General features: G+C 59.5%; 1 protein-coding gene across 8 annotated transcripts in view; it reads right to left on the reverse strand.

Moving 5' to 3' along the window:
* The window catches only part of EHMT1 (euchromatic histone lysine methyltransferase 1), a 100,017-nt gene that overhangs the window by 34,546 nt on the left and 45,323 nt on the right, over positions 1-20,148 (reverse strand). For 4 of the 8 annotated variants that reach the window (XM_053667658.1, XM_053667659.1, XM_053667660.1 and 1 more), the window contains 7 exons: positions 17,389-17,951; positions 12,900-13,071; positions 9,714-9,871; positions 9,240-9,428; positions 3,505-3,585; positions 2,694-2,795; positions 2,116-2,236 (listed from right to left, as the gene is read on the reverse strand). In XM_053667658.1, coding sequence (XP_053523633.1) covers positions 2,116-2,236; positions 2,694-2,795; positions 3,505-3,585; positions 9,240-9,428; positions 9,714-9,871; positions 12,900-13,071; positions 17,389-17,951 — 1,386 coding nt within the window. The remainder of the gene's footprint in view (positions 1-2,115; positions 2,237-2,693; positions 2,796-3,504; positions 3,586-9,239; positions 9,429-9,713; positions 9,872-12,899; positions 13,072-17,388; positions 17,952-20,148) is intronic. The other 4 variants (XM_053667657.1, XM_053667662.1, XM_053667661.1 and 1 more) reach the window with 4 other exon arrangements.

Below are 20,148 nucleotides of genomic sequence, written 5' to 3' on the forward strand. Positions count from 1 at the left end.
GTACCACCGTGTGCAGGCCCCACGGCCCCCACCACGTCGCTGCCTGTGCTCGCTCCGCCCACTCCCACCTCTGCACATAACACGCGTGGCAGGAAAACGAAGGCTCTTGCGTGTCATAACCCCTTCTCTGACACGACGCCAGCGACGGGAAGCGGGTCCAGTGAAGAAGGGCAGGGCGGACACGTGTGCGTGCATGCTCTGTGGGCACCTCTCTCCACAGGAGAGCTGCAGCGGAGGCGCAAAGACCTGCCAGCTCCGGCTCCGATGTGAGCCAGGCTGCCGCGACGGAGGGAACGGGGCCGTGAGTGAAGGGGCCGAGGCGCACGGGCAACTGCACGTCTGCGAGCCCAACACCAGCTCCAGTCTCAGACAGCCCACCTACACGGGCATCCTGCCACCTGGAGACAGCAGCGCCACCCCAATGTCTGTTTGGCACACCACTGTCTTTGTCAGCAACGTGGAAGACCTCTAAACTGATGACGGGAAAGAGCGAGTCCTGCAGCTCTGGGACGCCAAGATGGATGGATGGATGCATGGTGGATGGGTGTCAGCAGGATTGGGAGGATGAAATGTGAACACCCACTCGGTGGGTGATGCAGGAACCACTGGGCGCTCGTCTGCAGGCAGGATGCCAGCTGGACCCCCTCACACCACGGACACACACTCACAGTGGGTCCAAGACCCAAGGGTAGAAGCTGGAAGTGCAACACTCAGGGAAGAAAATGCAAGACACACTCTGTACCCAACAGTCCGTCAAGATCTCTGAGATCACAAACCACGAACGTGGAAAGGAAACAGGCCTAAGTCTACCTGCAGCACGACGACAAGGTGCTGCGTTTACACACACACGCCCGCCAGAGGACTGAGAGGAGGCACACACACCGATTCCAAGCAAACAAAAGATACGCTTTCCAAAAGAAGGGGCAGAAGACCAAACGTGCTCCCCAGTGTCAACAAGGACACGCTCTGCAGCCACCAGCAGTGCCAGAGGGAGCCTGGCCATGGTGGGCCGGCAAGGACAGGGCCTGGTCTCTGTGCTGCGCAGGGAAGAGAAAAGGGCTTCAGTGAACGGTTTCCTAAAAAGTCAGGCACAGAGCACGACTCAGCCACTGCTGTCTAAACACGTGCACACGAGAAGCAAGAACATCCGTCCAACAAAGGCGGCCACGCGACGTGTGCGGCTGCTGCCCCGTGCGCGGCCCCAGACCTTGGAGAGCCCCACCCTCTGCCCACGGGTGAGGGGCACACGCCGTGGACAGCCCCACCCTGGTCTGCACACAGCACGTGGCTGACTCTGCAGCAGTCATTCAAAGCAGCCAGAGAGACAGGCACCTGCCCCACGACCCACTCACACTTCGGCAGTGCTGGCCCACCCACAGAGATGCCTGAGGACGGAGGGCTGGCAGGGCCAGGCCCAGCAGGGGCACGACCGAGAGTGCGGGCAGGTCACACCTCCCAGGCCCTAGGGGCACGCACTGTGTCTGATGACGAACCCTCGGCAGCAGAGCTGCCCCAGGGATGCCCCTGCCGCCGCCTGCCCGCCCCGCCTCTGACGTCTGGAGCAGGGGGTCTGCCCAGGAGGTCAAAAGCCACCCACAGGGCTGAGGCACCCCCCACAGGGCCCTGGGCTCCCATGCAGGTCATGGACTCCCAGCCACACAGGGAAGGTGACACACAAGCCCATCAACTCAACCTCGAACAAGAAAGCCAGCGCATGTGACACATTTGCCACAAGAAAGTCACTTACGGGTTACCTGAGTGTCTCTACCAAAGGGATCTCAAACTTTCCTTTTTTAAAAAAACAAATGACCCTGGCTGGTGTGGCTCAGTAGACTGAATGCTGGCCTGTGACCAAAAGGTCACTGGTTCAATTCCCAGTCAGGGCACATGCCTGGGTTGCAGGCCAGGTCCCCAGTAGGGGGTGTGCAAGAGGTGACCAACCACGCATGGATGTTTCTCTCCCTTTCTCCCTCCCTTCCCCTCCGTCTACAAATAAATAAGTAAATCCTTTTAAAAAACAAAAATAAGTAAAAGCAAAAATAAATCCAGGAGAAACCCTGGAGACCCCCACTCCAGGCTGGCTTTGCCCAGGGTCCGGGACGGACTCGTGTTTACCTAGCGCGCTGCTCGGCCTCCTTTTATTTCTCCGCCTCCTCTTCCTGGCGGGCTTGACCCAGGGGCTGTCGGGCTTGCCTCTCCTCTTGAGAAACTTCTTCCTGATGCTGGACTCTGAGCTCTGGGAACCAAAGGGCAGACAGCAAATGCTGAGCAGGGGCCCCACAGAGCCCGACTGCTCCCATTCTGTTTTCTAGGAAAACGAACTCCTGCCCTACCCTGACTCTTCAACTAGAAGGTCACTCTCCCTTTTAGACATTGCCCTGGGTCCCATTCGCAAAGACACCCAGGCTTTCCCCCAAATGTCACCCTAGGCTCAGGTGTTTTATAGGACAAATAAAGGGCCAGGAGCACTGCCACGGAACACGTGAGTCTTCTGAGTCTGGCACAAAGAGAGCGCACGAGAAAGCCCCACTCGGAGCGCCGCGGCTCTGTGAGGCCCATTTCAGCAGAGGGGCGCAGGCTCTGCCCAAGAGGCGAGGGCCAGCAAGGCCTGTCGCCGAGCGAGGACACGGCGGGTTCCCAGCAGTTGGGGTTTTCTCCAGTGTGTTTCTGAAACCCAGGTGGGGGGCGTCTACCTGCCAGGAGCGACAGACAGACGCACAGCACCAACAGCCGCCCTCTGTAACTGGTCTAACTGAAGGGCCGCAGGCTGCCCGCCTACTGCGGACATCGAGAAGCTGAAAAGAAAGTGTTCACGAGACAGACGGACACACCATGTGCAGCGGCTGGTCTTGTCCCCGACCGCCCCAGTGTGGGCACCCAGGTGGGACCACAGCCCGCCACCCTGTGCCCCCGCTACCTGCCCCACCCTGGACACCCCTTGCAGACAAAGCTGTGCCAAGCACCAACCCCTAAGCTCACTGTCACTCCACCCCGACTGCCTAAGTCCCCATGCACTCCCTCACCTTCCCCCACCACGTGACCGGTTGACACCACTGGCCACGTTTTGTTTCCAAAGAACGTTCTGCAGCCCGAGAGACCCTGAGTTCCCTGACTGCCCTCCCTACAGCTCAGAGGCCCACTCTGGGTCTTGGCCACGGCTCCCAAGCTGGGCCCCCCGACTCCCAGCTCCCCTATCCCTGCCCAGGCCCTGCCTCCATGAAGCTGCCACTTGCCTGCCCACTAGTAGCAGCTGACTGGTCCTGGCTCCCGCCCCTCACTGCCCCGACACCAGCCCGCCGACCGCAAACCTTCTCGCGCAGCCCTTGCAGCCGGCGCCCACCCCAGGGAAACCACCTGCCGTCTGCAGGGCGTCTCTCGGCCCCTTTCCCGGGGCTGGCCCACACCAGCCTGCGTCCTCGAGGCCCTGCCTCCTCCCAGTGCGGTAGCACAGCGACTCCCAACCCACTCGGCCACCAACACGAGTCAGAATGCACTGCTGGTTACCAGGTCAGACTCGTCTCCATCCTCCTCCTCCTCCTCCCCGGTGCCGGCCGACTCCTGCTCCTCTTCCGACTCTCCATCCATCTGACCAGCCGCACGCCAGGCCAAAAAGAGAACAGACACTCATGAGACCCCTCAGCTGCAGCGATCTGATCAAAACACACTTTCGGTACACTGGCCACAAACACTGGAGATTGGGGTGCAGTCTGTGAGGTGACGGAGACCCCCCCCCCCCACTGCAGACCACTCAGTAAGAGGCAAGTGCACCTGACACATGCTGTGTGTGGCAGAGTTTGTGGACTACAAAATAACAAAAGACACATAAAAAGATCTTCAGAGGCCACAAAATAACACAGAATGAACCCCCGCCCCCGCACAGCCCAGCTCAGCCCCAAGGGGCCTTGCAGCCAAGACTGAGCACGAGGCCTACACACACAAGAAATTCTGTCTGCTCAAATGACGGTCACCGTGCAGTTCTGTGCCACGTTCATTAAGAACACGTTTAGGATTTCTTCCCACATCAGAACACCACATACACTGTATTTCCGCTGCTGCACACGCCCCTGCCGCCCACACAGCTAACCCGGCACGCCGACCTGGCTCTGTGGGGCTCACGGCAACTGCATCGGTTCCGAGGGCCCCAGAAGCTCCATGCCAGGCTATGCCCAAGACCAGCCAGGGACCCCTGGGACAAGCCACTGGTGGGCGCCGCCACCTGCACAGGGCGCTCGGGAAGCTCCAAGCACAGTGCTGGCCATGCCCAAAGGCACCGCCAGCCTCCAAGGGTCACACGTCCCAGGGTGAAAAGAGCACCTCCCTCGACACCTCATCAGCCTGGCAGGACCTACCTGCAATCTGAATTTCCACTGGGTTCGGGGTTTCCTACGATCTGTAGAAGCCACACACATGGGACACCAAAGCTTAGCCTGCTGACTGTGCCAACACCGTCTGCATCGAGTCCTACACACTTTGCTTGTGTTTCTCACCACACAGGACTTTGGGGGTTTCCTCTGGACGAGTCACGTGTGTCCATCTTTCCCTTCTTGGTGTCTGAGTCTGTGCCATGCACAAGAGGGCCTCCTCGTTCGACATTGGAAACAGTTTCCGACGTTCCCCACCACCACGCAACACTGTGTTGACACTTCCCGACTGGAATTCACTGCTTTAACCAGCAGCTCTGCTAGAAGTAGCTCACACAGCCCAGACCTGCCTTTTCCAAGCACCAGGTGGGGTGGTCTCCGCCCGTGCAGACGGCAGCCCCCCCCCAGCTCCGGGAGGGAGGCTCCAGGGTTCCATGCCCTCGAGCAGAGTCCACGTCTATTTCTCCCCAAAGATCAGCTGATTATTCCAGCAACAATCACTGAAAAGTCACAATCCCCAGATCCCCACACGAAACCCGTATCACAGCGAACAGCGTCTATCTGTACCGATGGCTAGCTGTGGACACCCCATCCCTCTGCTGTTCTCCAGGCTCACAAGCCCCCCGGCCTGGGCTGGCACTGCTGTCCCCAACACTCCTCTCGCTGTGGACAGTCCCCGTGTCCACTGCCCACAGAGCCCAGAGATGCTGGGGGGACAGTCCTACACCTGTGAGCGACCCGGGGAGGCAGCACTGGTCCTCCCCACTCAGACTCACGGCGGGTCTTCCCACGGACTTGCCTTTTTAACCTTTTGGCAAAGTCTCACAGTTTTTCTCCACAAGCAACAAACGTTTCTTGTTAAATTCATTGCTAAGTAGCTGGCAATGCCAAATAGTTACCAGTCTTTTAACAGTTACAACCATCCGTTGTGATTTCCAGGATGACACTGTGGTTTGCTTCTCAGTCTTGACCTTCCAAAGCCCCACACCAAGGTCTCCACACCGAGACAGCTGCAGAACAGACGCCCCCAATGGATCCTGCTCAGCAAAGTCATGTCCAGTGCCTTCTGAGACCACTGCTATTGCCATCACTCTGCCCCCAATGGGCGTCCCCACCCACACCGGGAAACCGGTGGTTCTGTCTTCGCCACAGGATGGCTGGTTCACCAGCTGGGAGACTTTTTCAGCTGGTTTCCTCGGATTTTCTAGAGGGACAATTCCATTCTCAGTAAACTTCTCCCTTGTCCTTGGAACTGCGGATGCTTCTTTCCAGTCTCACCCCCCCCCCAGACCCCCGTGACCAGCTCAGCAGTGTCTGGGGGGGGAGAAGGCGGCGACCCCCCCTTCACTACTGATGGCAGAAATGCTCTGAGGTGCTCACCATCGGGCACACCCCCGTGGCGGGGCTCTGCTGCCTTCGGGGGCCACTGGGGAGCTGTTCGCGCCGCAGAGACTGAGCGAGGGGACGACATGCAGCCTAGCAGCCCGGCCCCCGGCCGCCGCCGAAATACCTGAGGGGAGGGAGGAAGTGGCTCTGTACGGGCTTCTGGGCGCCCGCACCGCAGGCACAGCAGCTCCACGGGAGGAGGCTCACGCCGAAACCCCACGGGAGCTGGGAAGAGGAGGAACGGCCGACACAGCCAGGACCTGATGCCGAACAGAGAGCTGGAGGGCAAGTCAGCAAGGAGGGTGCCGCCCCGGGTGGACGGAGGCCCAGCCGCTGGGAGGCAGCAGGACTGGCCCTGGTGCCCAGGCCCAGCTACGCCTCAGGCAAGGGAGTGAGAGTGTAGCCCTCCCCAACCCAGCACTCGAAACGCCTGTGACCCCCAGCTGCCTGCTCTGTGACCGGGCCTCGTGACTCGCTTCCAATCTAAATGGCGTGTGCCGGTCACAACAGCGAGAAGGCGAAAGGAGGCGCCAGGCTGGCGCTACGGCAACTACGGCAACTACGGCAACTACGGCAGAGGCGCACTGCCTACAAGTGACCCCCCCCCCACCGCACCCAAGGGCGCGTCGTCACTACCCGGACAGAGAGGGAGGAAAAGAAACACTAATGTGAGAGAGAAACACCAGTCAGGTCACATCTCCTACATGCTCTGACCAGGAATCGAACCCACAACCCAAGCACGTGCCCCGACTGGGAACTGAACCCACAACCCTTTGGTGCACAGGATGCTCCACCTGAGCTGCTGGGCCAGGGCCCCACAAAATAATGTGTGGAAAGGACAGGTAACCAACAGCAGACAGACAGACACATTGCTGAGCCCTGCGGGGGTACTTCACAGAAACAGGCATCCAAACGCTGGTCAGCAGGAGGCAGCGGCGACTCTGGGACTCGGAGAGGTGGGCTGATGGCAGTGCCGACCCCACGGACGGCCAACAGAGACCTCGGCCGGACGCCGTGCGCTGTGCCTCTGCAGCTCACGTGACACGCAGCTGTGCTCACATGTGGGCACAGGACAATCACACGTGCCCACGGCAACACCATCCAACACAGTCCCGACACCACCGACCACGGGACGCACCGTAAGAACACAGCCGCGTTTCTTGTGGTGGTTCTCAGACGTTCTGGCCCCACCACCCTTCATTTCCTTGAAAACCATGGAAGACGACAGAGCACTTCCGTCTACCTGTGTCCTGTCTGGTGACGGTCACTGTCATTCCGGCCAGAGCGCAGCTCCCATGAAGGCAGCAAAGCAGCAACCGCCTCCAGGCAGGCCGCCAGCATTCTACTAGGGTGCTCTGACCCCAGGCCCCAGAGAGGGCCTCAGAGACCCGAGAGGGCTGTGAAAGCCACTGTGCCCGCACCATGAAGATAAACTGACAGTGGGCAGAACTTCCACAGACACAATACTGTGTAAATACACCCCACTTTAAACAATGCCCACGGCAGGATTCCATTTATGCAACAAACACGAGAGCCGACACCCCGTGGAGACTGGGAGGGTGTGAGAGTGGCTATCCTGGTTCAGATGCAGCCAGTGGGGGGCATGTGACTGTGGCGCTCTGACCCCGAGCGAACTGGACCCGGGCGTCCGTGCCATCACGAAGCACTCGCCAAACCCAAGAGCATGTGCTGAGTGGGGCACATGCCTCTGACGCACACCTGTGCTCTCCAGCCCCAAGTCCTGCCAGGGCCCGTCCCCGAGGCCTCTGTGCCGGCTGGGCAGGTCTCCCCGGCAGGGGCTGGCACACTGGCCCACCGCTCCCTGCCCCCGGAGACCGCTCCCACACTGAGCCACGCTTGCCGGTGCCTGCTGTGGCCGACCGCCGCTCTGCCGCCGGGTTCCCACCGACCACTCTGTTATCTTCATTCCACTTTGTGTCTCAATTCCTTTATTAGCTTCACCTTCATTCAACTTTTCCCTTTATCGCACATCTAGTCACCCAGTGTCTGCGTTCTCTCGCAGATGAAGACCTCGATCAAAACAGAGCACCTAGAAACAGACTCACGTCCACATGCCAGGTTGTGTGTGATAAAGGCAGCTTTTTAAAAAACAGAGGGAAATCAGCCAACAAATGCTATTGACATATGTGAGTAACCACTTTCAGAAAAACTTCATGTTCTGCATAAGCTTTGAGATGTCGTTTACGTCCCATAAAATCCACCCATTTTACGTTTCGTCACTAAAAAATCCTCCACGAATCACAGGCGCACAGAACAGAGGAAACGCAGGAAGTGCCACAAAGTGGCCTGTGCCAGTTCACACAGAGCTGCCAGGAAGCAGGGACGCTCTGTCCTGAGGAGAACGGGGGGCCAGGACCCGTGCAGCAGCAGCCCAGCACCCGTGGGGGTGGGGGAGACAGGACACCACCCTTGTAGGCAGGGCTGGAAGACCAGCCACCCCTGGACCCTGGAGCCACCACCCGACCCCAGGTGCACACACAGGGCCCAATGGGGTGCTGTTGGAGACACGCAGCCCAAAGACCAGGATAACACACATCTCGAGGGGGCTCCCAGAACAGCCATTAGCTGTAACAGCCCAGCTTAAAAATGATCGAAGTTCTGCCCTGGCTGGTGTAGCTCAGTGGATTGAGCGCGGGCCTGCGAACCACACGATTGCAGTTCAATTCCCAGTCAGGGCACATGTCTGGGTTGCAGGCCGGTTCCCTGCAGGCCAGTTCCCAGCAGAGGATGCACGAAAGGCAACCATACATTGATGTTTCTCTCCCTCTCTCCTTCCCTTCCCCTCTAAAGATAAATAAATAAAATCTTAAAAAAAAACCTTAAAAAAAAAAAAAGACCAAAGTTCCCTCACGAGCGCTCCGTGGGTCAGCAGAACCGCAGCCATCGACACCACCCCAATCCCCAGCGAGCCACGCCCGCTCCGGCTCTCCCTCAGGCCAGGGACAGCAGACACTTGCCCAGACCTCCGGTCTGCTGGGACACCAGAGCCACCCCGGCCCATGGCTGAGCCCCAGCCCCAGCCGCAGGCAGGCAGAGCCAGCAGGCAGGGGCCACGGTGCCACTGCTGGGACTGAGCCACCACGCTGTCACCCCCTAAGAACGGGTCCTCGGGTGAACACACACAGACACACACCAGGCGTTGAGAGGCTACATGCAACTCGACAGCCCCGACACTCACACACCCCCACCAGGAGGACCGGGGCTCCCACGTCTGCCCCGACCCACGGGCGTGGCCCACAACTCGCAGCCCTCGAGAGCCATCAACCAAACCCTGTTGGTCTATAGCCGAAGAGCTCAAACATTTCTTTCAATAACCATTGTACAAGGAGACAAGCCCTTCTCTGCTTGAGATAAACAATCTGAAGCTTTGAGAAAATAGACAGAGACTCAAGTTGGGCGCAAACAGGGGACACGACAGCCTGGCAGGGCCCGGACTGTCCCCTCTCAGAGCCGAGGCAGGGAGAGGCCCACCTTCTGGGTGCGGTCACTCCCCGACACGCTCTCTTTGGAAGTCCTGCTGTCCTCCAGGGGAAACGCAGCCGCCTGCTCGGACCCCTGGTCCTCGTCCTCGTCCAGCTCCTCGGAGTCGTCCTCCTCCGAGTCCAGCTCCACGCTCTCCCCGTTCACGTGCAGGGCGCCGTCACCCAGGTCCTGCTCACTCTGAAAGGGGCGGGGACGCATCCGTGAAGTGGAGCCTGGGAGCAGGACTGGCTGCTAACCTGCCAGTCGGGGGGTGTCGGGCATGCGGGGTGTGCAGTGAGGGTGTGGGGGGCAAAAGGTGGGCCTCCAACTCGCCCCAGACAGGAGGCACTGCCTGGGGCAGGGGTGCCTCAGAGCCTGGGGCCTCCAGAAGGGACCGAGGTCGTCCAGCACCAGCCGCCTTGCACAAGCCCTCGAGCCACAGCGGGCCTCCCCACGCCCGGGTGGTCAAGGCAACCCCCTTACCTTGGTGCCCACAGTGGAATGAGTTATACTCTGAAACATCTCAATCACCGTCCTCTGTTTTAACACTTTGGTCTTTCTCTTAGGAACCAGGCTATAGGTTCCCATCCTTCGTTTTTTCTTCCGAGACACTGCAGCTGCTAAAACAAAAGGCAAGGAAGCTAAAAAAAAAAAAGTCAAGAGGAGACAAGAAGGGAAAGAAGTGCCATTCAACTGTTTTTCCAAGGCAGGTAACAGCTTACAAGACCCAGCCACCAACATCACCCCCACTCCACAGTGACCACACGGGTAACAGTCCTGCGCTGCTCGGACGGAGCAGAGGGCACGCCACAGGCCTCACAGTGAGTTCACGGGACACGCCAAGTTGTGTGCACGCATCGCTGACCCTGAAAGCCCTGCCCCTGAGCACCAGTGCAGTGGGACAGCCAGGTCCCAGGACGGCAGCCTCAGCTGGTCATGGGGAGAGGGCCAAGGCTGTCCCCACTTCTCACCCAAAGGAGAAAAGACACACATCTGGTGTGTCAGGCGCTGAAGCACAGCCACGCAGCAGGGCCCAGCGACTTTCCTGCCACCCGACTCACTCAGCAGCCCACAGCCTCAGGGGAAGAGGCCCCTGAAGGGACTGTGGACGGCCGCGGGGACGCAGGGGCAAGCGCCGGGGAGCGCAGCGGCAGGAGGCTGAGCGGGGGCCTGACCTTTCTGGATGGTGCAGCGCCAGGATGGCTGGTTTTACACAGTGAGGTTCTCAACAATATTTCATTTCTTAAAAAAAGCCCCAGGGTTTAGAATATTTCTGAAAACCACGGAGAGGGACTCCCTGTGCCAGTTCCACCAGGTGCAGAACTGGGCAGCTGGGAGACGGGCACGGTGGGGGCTGCGGGGGCCAGAGGACAGGGCGCCCCCTGCGGGGCAAGGGGTGGCACGCAGGACACCAGGACAACCGCTGCGTGGCCCTGCCGCGTGCCCCCTGGCAGGGGGCTCAGGCACCTGCCTCATCACAGGGAAGCCTGCCCTGCCCCTCCGAGAGCCGCAGCAGGGACAGGGGTGCGCAGCCTAAGACCTGAGTCCCATAGTCCCAGGGGTAGGGGTGGGGAGGTGCGGCCTGCACTCTGACCCACACGTGAACTCACCCATCCTTCCTGCCTGTGCAGCTGGCCGGAAAAGAACAGAACCTTCTGGGACCATCCCCACAGAGACCTCATCTCGAGCTTCCCGAGAGAGGCAGCCCATGAGGGCAGAGGGGGCCTAAAGCCTAAAGGACACGAGGGACGAATGGAGGTTCTCACAGAGGACGCCGTCCCTGGCAGCCTCTCTGGTGTCCCACACATGGACAGGTCCACAGGGACAGCCCGAAGGCCAGGCGGCCAGGTGGGGGGTCCCTCACCAGGGGACCGCTGCAGACCCAGGGCAGGTGAGCCCTGGGCCTCCCTGGCAGAGACGGCACTGGGGCAGCTGGGCTGGGGGAGCCTCCGACACCAGAGAGCACTGGGCCTTGCACTGGCGTGCTGACCAGCCACGTCCTGCTGACCCCGACCGGCCAGGAGGAGGCAGTAAGGACGCTGGAACTGCCAACCCACAGAGCATGTGGTCTCGGAAAACCCAGAAGAGAAAGACGATACAACCCAAGGCCGAACAGGGAGAAGCCGGAACACCCTGACACCGCCCAGTGGTCGGAGCACAGATGGCTGCGGCTCCGAAGAGCTGGGCCAGGCACCCGGCCTAGCTGTCCCAGACAAGTGATGCTGAGCCCAAATGGCCCAGGAGCTGGGGACAGTGACATAGGCTGACCCTGTCTCCTGCTGCCCCACCCCAACAGGGGAGGGCAGAAGGGCAGGGCCCCTGGCCACGGGGCAATCCTGGGGTCACGTGATGACCCGTCACACTTGAAAATAAGCAGATGGGCCCTGACCACTCATCCCTTGACCAAGCGTGAGGCTGTGGGTTCGATCCCCAGTCCAGGGACATATAGTCTCCAAGAACGGGGGGTGGAGCAGGAGCAGTCCTTCCTCCCCTGGAGCCCTCTGGTCAGTGGAGGGGGACAGAATGAGACCCCTCTGGTCACAGTCAGGTGGGCAGATGTCCTCAGGTGCTGATGCCCCCTGACCCTGGTGGAATGAGAATAGAAACTGCAAGTCCTTCCCAAGACACATACTGGCCACCCTTCAGGAAATGAGCTCTGTGACTGGGGCGGGGGGGTGGGGGGGGACTGTGATAGGACAGTTGCCACACCCCAAGAACCCATGCCCCTCAACCACGTTGCAGGACCTGCGCCTGACCCAGGGGAGAGCAGCACCCCACACAGGAATGCTGCAGTGACTGGAACCCGGGACCCAGGCCACGGCTCTGCTGGAAAGGGTGTTATCAGGCCAAAGCTGCACATGGCACCACAGGAGGTGAACGTCCTTATCTCCAGGGACACTACCCTGTCATTTTTAAGGGACGATGCTGCAGTACTTAGAGGCTACAGGGGATTGAGTCTGAAGCTCCACTCCTGTTCCAGAGACAAAGTGAGGAGGAGATGCACAGCTGTAAGCAGGAGGCAACACGGGGCTTCACGGAGAGACGCACAGCCGGACCCCTGCCTCTGCGCTGAAGGTCTGTACCCCTCACGTGTAGGAAGCAGCTCAGCATCCAGGAGCAGACGCACACCTGCGACCGCCGACCCTCCCCAGGCTGCCTTCCCTGCAGACGGCCCCCAGCAGCCCCAGCACCAGGCTGGCCTGGCTCCTGCCTACACCCAACATGCACAAGGGCCTCGCACGAAGGGCCTCTCTGCACTGAAGGGCGTCCCCTGTCCACGGTTCCATCCTAGAGGCTCTAGAGGACACCCCTGACCCACTCCAGGTGTGCCCGCTGTGGACCAAACCCCCGCTCTGCACAGCCTCCGTGTGCAGGTCTCCCAGTGCACGTGGAGGACTCCCAGCCACGCCTCCTACCCGACCGAGAAACCAGGGAGTAAGAGTCAGTGACGAAAACCACGTCCACACGAGACGGGCAACCAGCAAAGAAGACAACCCAAGTAGGGGAGGGCGCTTAGCTCAGAAGCCCAACCTGGCTCAGCAGGGGTCCAGGTGACTGAGGACCTGCCAGGTCCAGCGCTGCTGACCCAGAGCACGCCTGTGCCTGTCTGTGGTCAGATGAGGCCCTAGCTCAGCAGGGCACATGCGCTCGGTGCCACGGGGCTCTCACCTGTCTGTGACTTGGTGGTGGCCACGTAGCACTGGTTCTGAGGTAGCGACTGATGAAGGGGGGGGAAGGGGGGCAAAAGCTGCTGCCGTCCAAAATCAGGTGCGTGTTTGCCGAGCTCCTCTCTTGGCTCCTCGTGGTCTCGAGCTTCTCTGGGCTCCTTGCCGGCTGCATGCTTCAGAACAGAGAGCGTCAGTGCCTGCGACTGGGGGCTGCTGGGACAGCGCACCCGGAGCACAGCTCCTCCCCACGGCCCTCCACGGAGACGGGTCACTGCCAGAGGCAGGAGGAGGTGGCGCCGGGCTCCTGGAGAGACACCGGTCCGCACCTCAAGCTGAGGCCAGTGTTTCCACTTTCAGAGGGAAGAGAAGCAGCGGTAGTGACCGTATGTGGCAAACCCGAAGTGACTCTCCTATACAAAGAACACCCGTCAGCCCCGATGCAGGCCACCAACTGCCCCCAAAGGTGAACAGTCCTTCCAATGGGCTGCACCGAGTGTGCTCCAACCACGCTGCCGCGGTGACACACGTGCACGGCAGAGCCACGCTGCCCTCGAGCCCGTCTCAGCTCGCAGTCTGCCGAGCTCCCGAACCGGTCTTCATCCTCAGCTGTCCCAGCTCTGGCCACCTGTGACACCCATTTGCGTCCAGCCCAGGCCCTGCCGTCATCACACAGCCCCAACGCCACCGTCTCCAGGCCACCTACTGCCCTGAGACAGCGTACTCAGATGCCACGCGGCAAAGCCAGCCTTACTGTGCACACAGCAGGGATGCTAAACCAGAAAGGCACAAACACCCTCCAACAAATGATCCTGAGAAAATTGGACATCCACATGCCAGAGAGTGGATGGGGCCCTTACATCACAGTGGACACAAAAAGTAACCTAGAAGGGATCAGACCTAAACACACAGCTCTTTGAAGAAAACCTCCGGGGGTATTCATGATGTCGGATACAACAGAGATTTCCTGAACGTGACACCAAAAGCACAGGCAACGAAAGAGCAAAGAAACAGAGCAGACTTTTCAGCATTGAAGATGTCTGTCTGTGCGTCCACAGACGCAATCGGCAGAACGGAAAGGCAACCCAAGGGATGGGAGGCATGGTTTGTAAGTCACGCATCTGGTCAGGAATTAGTGCCCAGAATACACGAAAACTGTACGACTGCACAACAAATGACCAGGTTTACGAGCAGGTGCCCTGCCTGGTGTGGCTGAGGGGGTGAGGCGTCGCCTGCACGCTGGAAGGCTGAGGGCCAGGTGCCTGGTTGGCAGGGGCTAGCAATCCCTGTTTCTCTCCCTTTCTCCCTCCCTTCCCTTCTAAATATAAATAAATAAAATCTTTTAAAAAAATAACAAAAGGCAACAGCCCCGGCTGCATTGCTCAGTTGGTTAGAGTGTCGTCCTGATGCACCAGGGTTGCAGGTTCGATCCCCAGTGGGGACACACACAGGAATCAATGAACAATGCGTGAATAAATGCAACAATGAATCTATATCTGTGTGTGTCTAAGAAAAAATCAATAAAAAGAATGGGCGAAGCACCTGAACAAACGCTTCTCCCAAGATGCCCAACTGGCCAACCAGCACCGGAAAAGGCACCGTCACCCATCCTCAGGAGCACGGGGTCAGAACCATGACGAGACAGCACCTCACTCCCTCCGAACCACCTGCAGTTGGGGAAAACTCAGGAAACTGCCCATCATACCTCGCGCTAAGCTGCACACGGAGAGAAAGGAGTGCTGGTGAGGACGTGGGCACAGCAGCGTGCGGGGCCGTGGGGCACGCGCAGCGGTGCAGCGGCTGCACAGACAGTGTGGAGGGGCCCCCAAAGCCAACCCCGAGGGGCCGCATGACCCAGCAGCCCCATTCCCTGGTCAACACCGTCAAGGACGGAAACCAGGGGTCCCAGAGACTCAGTGCACAAGGCGAGGGGCGGCGTCCCTGGTGGGCATCAGAGGGACAGGTGAGCCACACATGCCCATGAACATGACAGAGTGCCACTCAGACTTAAATAGGAAAAACTCTGACTCCTGCCCCCACCCAGACAACCTGTGAGGACACTGTGCCGAGGGAACGCAGCCAGTCAAAGAGGGGGGGCCCTGTGAGGGTCCACTCACACTCGGTCCCTGGAGGAAGCAGACCCACAGAGGCAGGCAGTCCACGGTGGGTGCCTGACGGGGGCAGAGCGTCCGTCTGTGTGGGAAGCTGGACCGTCTGGGAGAGGACGGTGATGGTCCCACAGCCACGTGAATGCACCTGATGTCGCAGAACTGACCCCTGAAACTGGTGAAGACAGTGTGTGCTGTGTTAGGGGTGTTTTACTACAGTCTTTTCTCAAGGCCTCCACATCCCCTGGGGTCACCATCGGGAGGTGCCCGCTCGCCCTACCAGCTGTGGCAGTGACGAGCGAGCTGGGGGGGACCCTGGGGTTCCAGCGTGGCCCCCGGAGCGCCCTCCACCTGCACCCCTCTGACAAGGGCACCCTCCTCCTCCTGTGCCCAGTGCAGCCACACCCGCAGCCCCCGCCCTGGGCCAGCAAGCGCTGTTCCAGTGTGACTGGTCCGCCCTGCACGACACTCTCCACGCTGGCTTCTGGTGAAGTCACATCCCCTACAAACTGCCAGTGCTCACAGACAAGTGCAAAGCACAGCACAAACATAGGCGTGGGCGGGAGCCAGAGCAAAACCTGAGAGGAAACAGCCATCTGAGAGCTACTCAGGGACAAAACCCACTCTTTAAGGTATGATTTTATTAAATCTAAAAAAAAAAAAGAAAAACACAAGATCCTGGATTTGTTAGGGCTCTATTATGTGACGAAGCAAAAAAATAAGAGAGACAAAAACTGCTGCCCCCACAGGCTCCCTGGATGGGTCCTGGGCACCCCACCAAGCCCTGGCCTCTCCCCAGGAGTGCACCTGCCGCCCACCTGCCATGTGCCTGCCTCAGACTGCAGAGGGCTGGCACACCCCGATGCCCTGGCTGCCCGCTCTCTGGCTCACGGGCTGCAGGTCAGGATGACCAGAGGATGGGACGAGCCCTCCCAGCACAGACGGCATCTCCATGCAGACGATCCAGCTGCAGTGAACACGGGGAACAGCCTAGAGCTCTGAGAACAAGGCCGCGCTCGCCCAGAGCCCGGAAGACCCCAGCAGGCATGTGTAGGAGAATGGGGCGCAGCTCAGAGGGAGAGACCCCTGAAACAAGACGCCACGGTGACGGGCACCATGGCCTGGGGCGAGGCCTAAGGGGACAAAGAGTCCTGTGCACTGGGGGTCACACACATCTGCCCCGAGTGCCAGCCATGTGCCATGTGACCTGGAAAAACAGGGTGGACAGCACAGAGGTCTCCCCCGGGGTTTTGCAGCTTCCTGGGGTCCCTGAGGCCACACAAAGAGCCTGTGAGAGTGGGGCAGGTACAGGACGGCACTGCGAGGGGAGGAGCCAGGTGAGGCGTGCGGGCTGGCCGTGCAGTGCCCTGCCCCACAGCAGGAGGGCAACGGAAAGTGCAGGCAGAACTCAGGCAACACAAAACCCGGGAGACCAGTACGCACACTGCGCAGGGGATGACCCCCCCAAGCCGGTGCTGATTCCAACAACACTCCCACAAGAGGAACAGGACTCACAACAGAGATGACAGAGAACTGCAGCTAAGGCCATTTAAAGGGTGAGACAGAACACAACAAGAACACCAGTTGTTAATGAGAACTACTTGAAAATACTGAGCACAAAGAAAGCACCCGTCAAAATAAGAACGTCAATATGTGGGATGACCAACAAAAATGTCCCAGCTGGACCCTGGGGAGGGACCGTCGGAAGAGACAGAAGAGCCACGTCACAGACAGAGCCACTCCCAAACCGCGCTCCTGGACGGAAGAGACGCCCGACCAGACCCACAGGGCCCACGGGGAGGGCTGCCGAGAGGCAGCACGGGCGACCTACACACACCAGGCATCGGACTGGCAATGCCAGGGACAGGAAATCCCCAGGGCACCTGAGCACAAGCCCAAACCCAGAGCCCTGGGAGAGCAGATGTGACCCTGCAGACACCCAGAGAAGAGGTGCATGGCAGGCGTGGCAGAGGGGACACGGGGACAGTGCCGCCTGTGCTCAGCCCCATCCCTGAGCTGGGGGCTTGGGGCAAGGACAGAGACTGAGACGTGTCCTTGGTGTGGCCCCTTGTCCCCTCCCTCTGTGACACAGTGGGTCTGACCCACTTCCTGTGGTGGGCATGGGGCTGGTGGGCGGCCTCCAGCACGAGTGGCGTCCGTGAGGTGCCTGCTCGTGGGCAACGGGCACCCACAGGAGAGCAGCGCAGAATGCAGGCTGACGGTCCTACTGCCCCTCAAGCTGCTGGCAGCACCTCCCAGGCTCCCTGGCCTGCGGATGGCTGCTGCCTTCTGCTGGCCCACTCCCTTAGCACAGGTGCCTGCCTGCCGTGGTGACAGCCAGAGAAGACAGAGGAAATGGCAAACCCAACCAACAGGGCGCATTACCAGGCCCAGGATGGACTTCGGCATGGTCTTCCGAGCCCTATGAACCTTGACATCGGCACTAGGGGCCACGGGCTTCTTGTCCTCCGTGTCTCTGCCCCCTTCCCCAGGCCGGGCTGGCGCTGTGGCGGCTGGCATCTGGGAGAGCATGCTGGGAGTCCGCCCTCTGCCAGCTGCAGACGGGAGGGTCTTCGCGGCATGCCCAGGGAGGGAGGGCGCCAAGCTGCTGGGGCCCCGTGGGGCCGGCTCCTGCAGGGCCGGCTTACTCAGGAAGTAGCCGTTGCTCCCAATGACAGCTGTCTGTGTGGGGTCATCAGTTGGGACGTGGTGGTTCTGCTTCCCGGCTTCAGCCTCCCTTTCAGAAACCCCATTCTCCGCGACCCGCGTCAGCTTGTTGGGACCTTCCTGCGAGCTGACTTTCGCGTGTTCCTGCGTGTGCTCGGCTGTGCTGGCGTGCCTGCTTCCGTCACTCCTCTCTAAGGTCCCGTTGGTGGCCCCGTCTGTGGCCACATGGGCCCCTCCTCCCAGCTTCTCTGCTGAGCCTTCCTCAGCGGCCATGGAGATCTCTGCAACAGAGGACAAGAGTCAGCGGCTGCCGCCCACCTGTGCCACCCAACCTGTGCCAGGGCGGCAGCCCCTCCAACAGTCAGACTTTGTCTAAGGGATACTCAGTGCTCCCCATACAGACAGTCAGTTCTCACAGATCCTGTGCAGAATGACTCCAACGTGAGCTTCAAAAGTCTGTTGATGAAGTGTAGGGAGGACCAAGTCTTGAGAAGAAAAGCCTGCTGGCTGGCTGGCTGTCCACCCAGCGTGTGCAGTATGGGTAAGGCCTGCAGTCCGGCCTGAAGGGACCCAGTGTCAGACCAATGGCACCACATAGTCACTGCCCGGAAGAGTCCACGACTCACGGCGCAGGCTCCCACACCCCAGGCGCTGAGGCACCACTCCAAGGAGCCCTGGGCAGGACTTAGGCAGAAAACAGGCTTCAGAAGTAGCTTCACAACTACGAACTTAAAGAGAATGGGCCCCAGACCCAGAAAACACACCCTGTCGGCCAGAGCGCCTTTTCAGCCTACCCCCCTCCAGAGCTTCGCCCCTGCACAGTGCCCACAGGCGCCCGGGACCAGTCACAGGTAAGTGCACTTCCCAGCAGAAGACCCCCGGGCACCTGCCCTTGCAGGGCAGGCCAACGCAGGCCACCCAGGACCACTGCATCACCGGATGCAGAAAGAGCCTTGATCAAGACCAGAAGCCACCACTCCACCACTCCCTGCCCCCCCACTTCTTACAGGACAATTGCCCGCCGCTGGGCCCCTGGAACCCTGGGCCATGAGGGCAGGACTCTGCCCATGTGTGCACAACTGCACCTCGAGCAGACACAAGCCTTAGCAGAACACGAGTGTGAGAGACACAAACCAAACGAGTAAACAGACATCCGTTTTCTTTAAACGCTCAGCTAGGCAGAACCGGTGGGACCTGCACTCGGAGAAGGCAACGCACCACAGTGTGCAGAGAACACGTCTGTTCAGAGACTGTGAACACACCCACTGCGAGACCAGAAGTACCCTGAGGGCACCGTGGGCACCTCCACTGTTCACACAAACGAAGTGAGGTGACAGAGGAGGAAGGCATGGGGCTGAGGACGAGACGGGGGAAGACTGCCCTGCATGTCCCAAGCAGCCCCATCAACTAGCGATGGGAACAGGCACAGCACTAAACACGAGGCCGCTCTCTCTGCAACAGCATGAGCAGGAGTATGAACATGGGGAAAAGAAGACACTATTCAAAAGGGAACATTTTAAGAGGATATAAAATGTTTTTAAGATCTTTTATTTATTTTTTAGAGAGGAGAAGGAAGAGAGAAGAGACACACACACGTCAATGTGTGGTTGCCTCTTGCACGCCCCCTACTGGGGACCTGGCCTGCAACCCAGGCATGTGCCCTGACTGGGAATCGAACCAGTGACCCTTTGGTTTAAAGGCCGGCGCTCAGTCCACTGAGACACATCGGCTGGGGCAGGGATATACAGTTTTAACCAAGACCTCTAGTAGAGAAAACCTCTGGTTTCAAGACCTCTAGTGATTTTAGTCAAGCCCTCTTGACTAAAAAACATAGAGAAAAAAAGTTTAAGTCATCTCCTGACCTTCAACAGACCAAAAAATACCAAGATGTCACCTCAAATGATAAATCTAGAAACTCAAGGAGGCCCCACCCACAGTGCAACCGGTGACCTGAGGTACACCACGACCTCATTCCAAAAGTCACGGAGCATCTTCACAAACCATGAAGTAACTCACAGAGCAGACAGTGAAGCACTGGGCGGGTGGACTCCCTGCAGCACAGGCAGCCCTGGCAGCTGCCCCAGCCGCACCTGCTGACGCTGGGTCCCTAGGGGCAGCCCACACGCCTGCGGATTCACTTACACACTTCAGTTTGAGAAATGCAATCCCAATGGTCTGAGAACCTGGTCACAACAAGGGAGAATGTAGGAAAACAGGAATGTGGCCTAGAAAAGCTCAGGGACAAGAGAGAGACAAGCTTGGTCACACAGGGTGGCTGGTGGATAAGGAAGCGGCCATCTGGTCTCAATCCTGGGTCCTGACACAGAGCTCCTTACACCCTTCACACTTTCTGGGTGACAGGAGTGTCCTTTGTTCTAATCAGGTGACTCTGGGGGAGCTCCTGGGAGGGAGCGGTCCCCAGAAACAGCAAGTATGCCTGGGGCAGAGCTGGGCACTGCAGCCCAAACCTGTACCTGG

The sequence above is a fragment of the Artibeus jamaicensis genome, unplaced genomic scaffold (genome assembly GCF_021234435.1).
Source record: "Artibeus jamaicensis isolate MK-2021 breed Jamaican fruit bat unplaced genomic scaffold, CSHL_Jam_final contig_471, whole genome shotgun sequence".
In the NCBI taxonomy this organism is placed as follows: domain Eukaryota; kingdom Metazoa; phylum Chordata; class Mammalia; order Chiroptera; family Phyllostomidae; genus Artibeus; species Artibeus jamaicensis.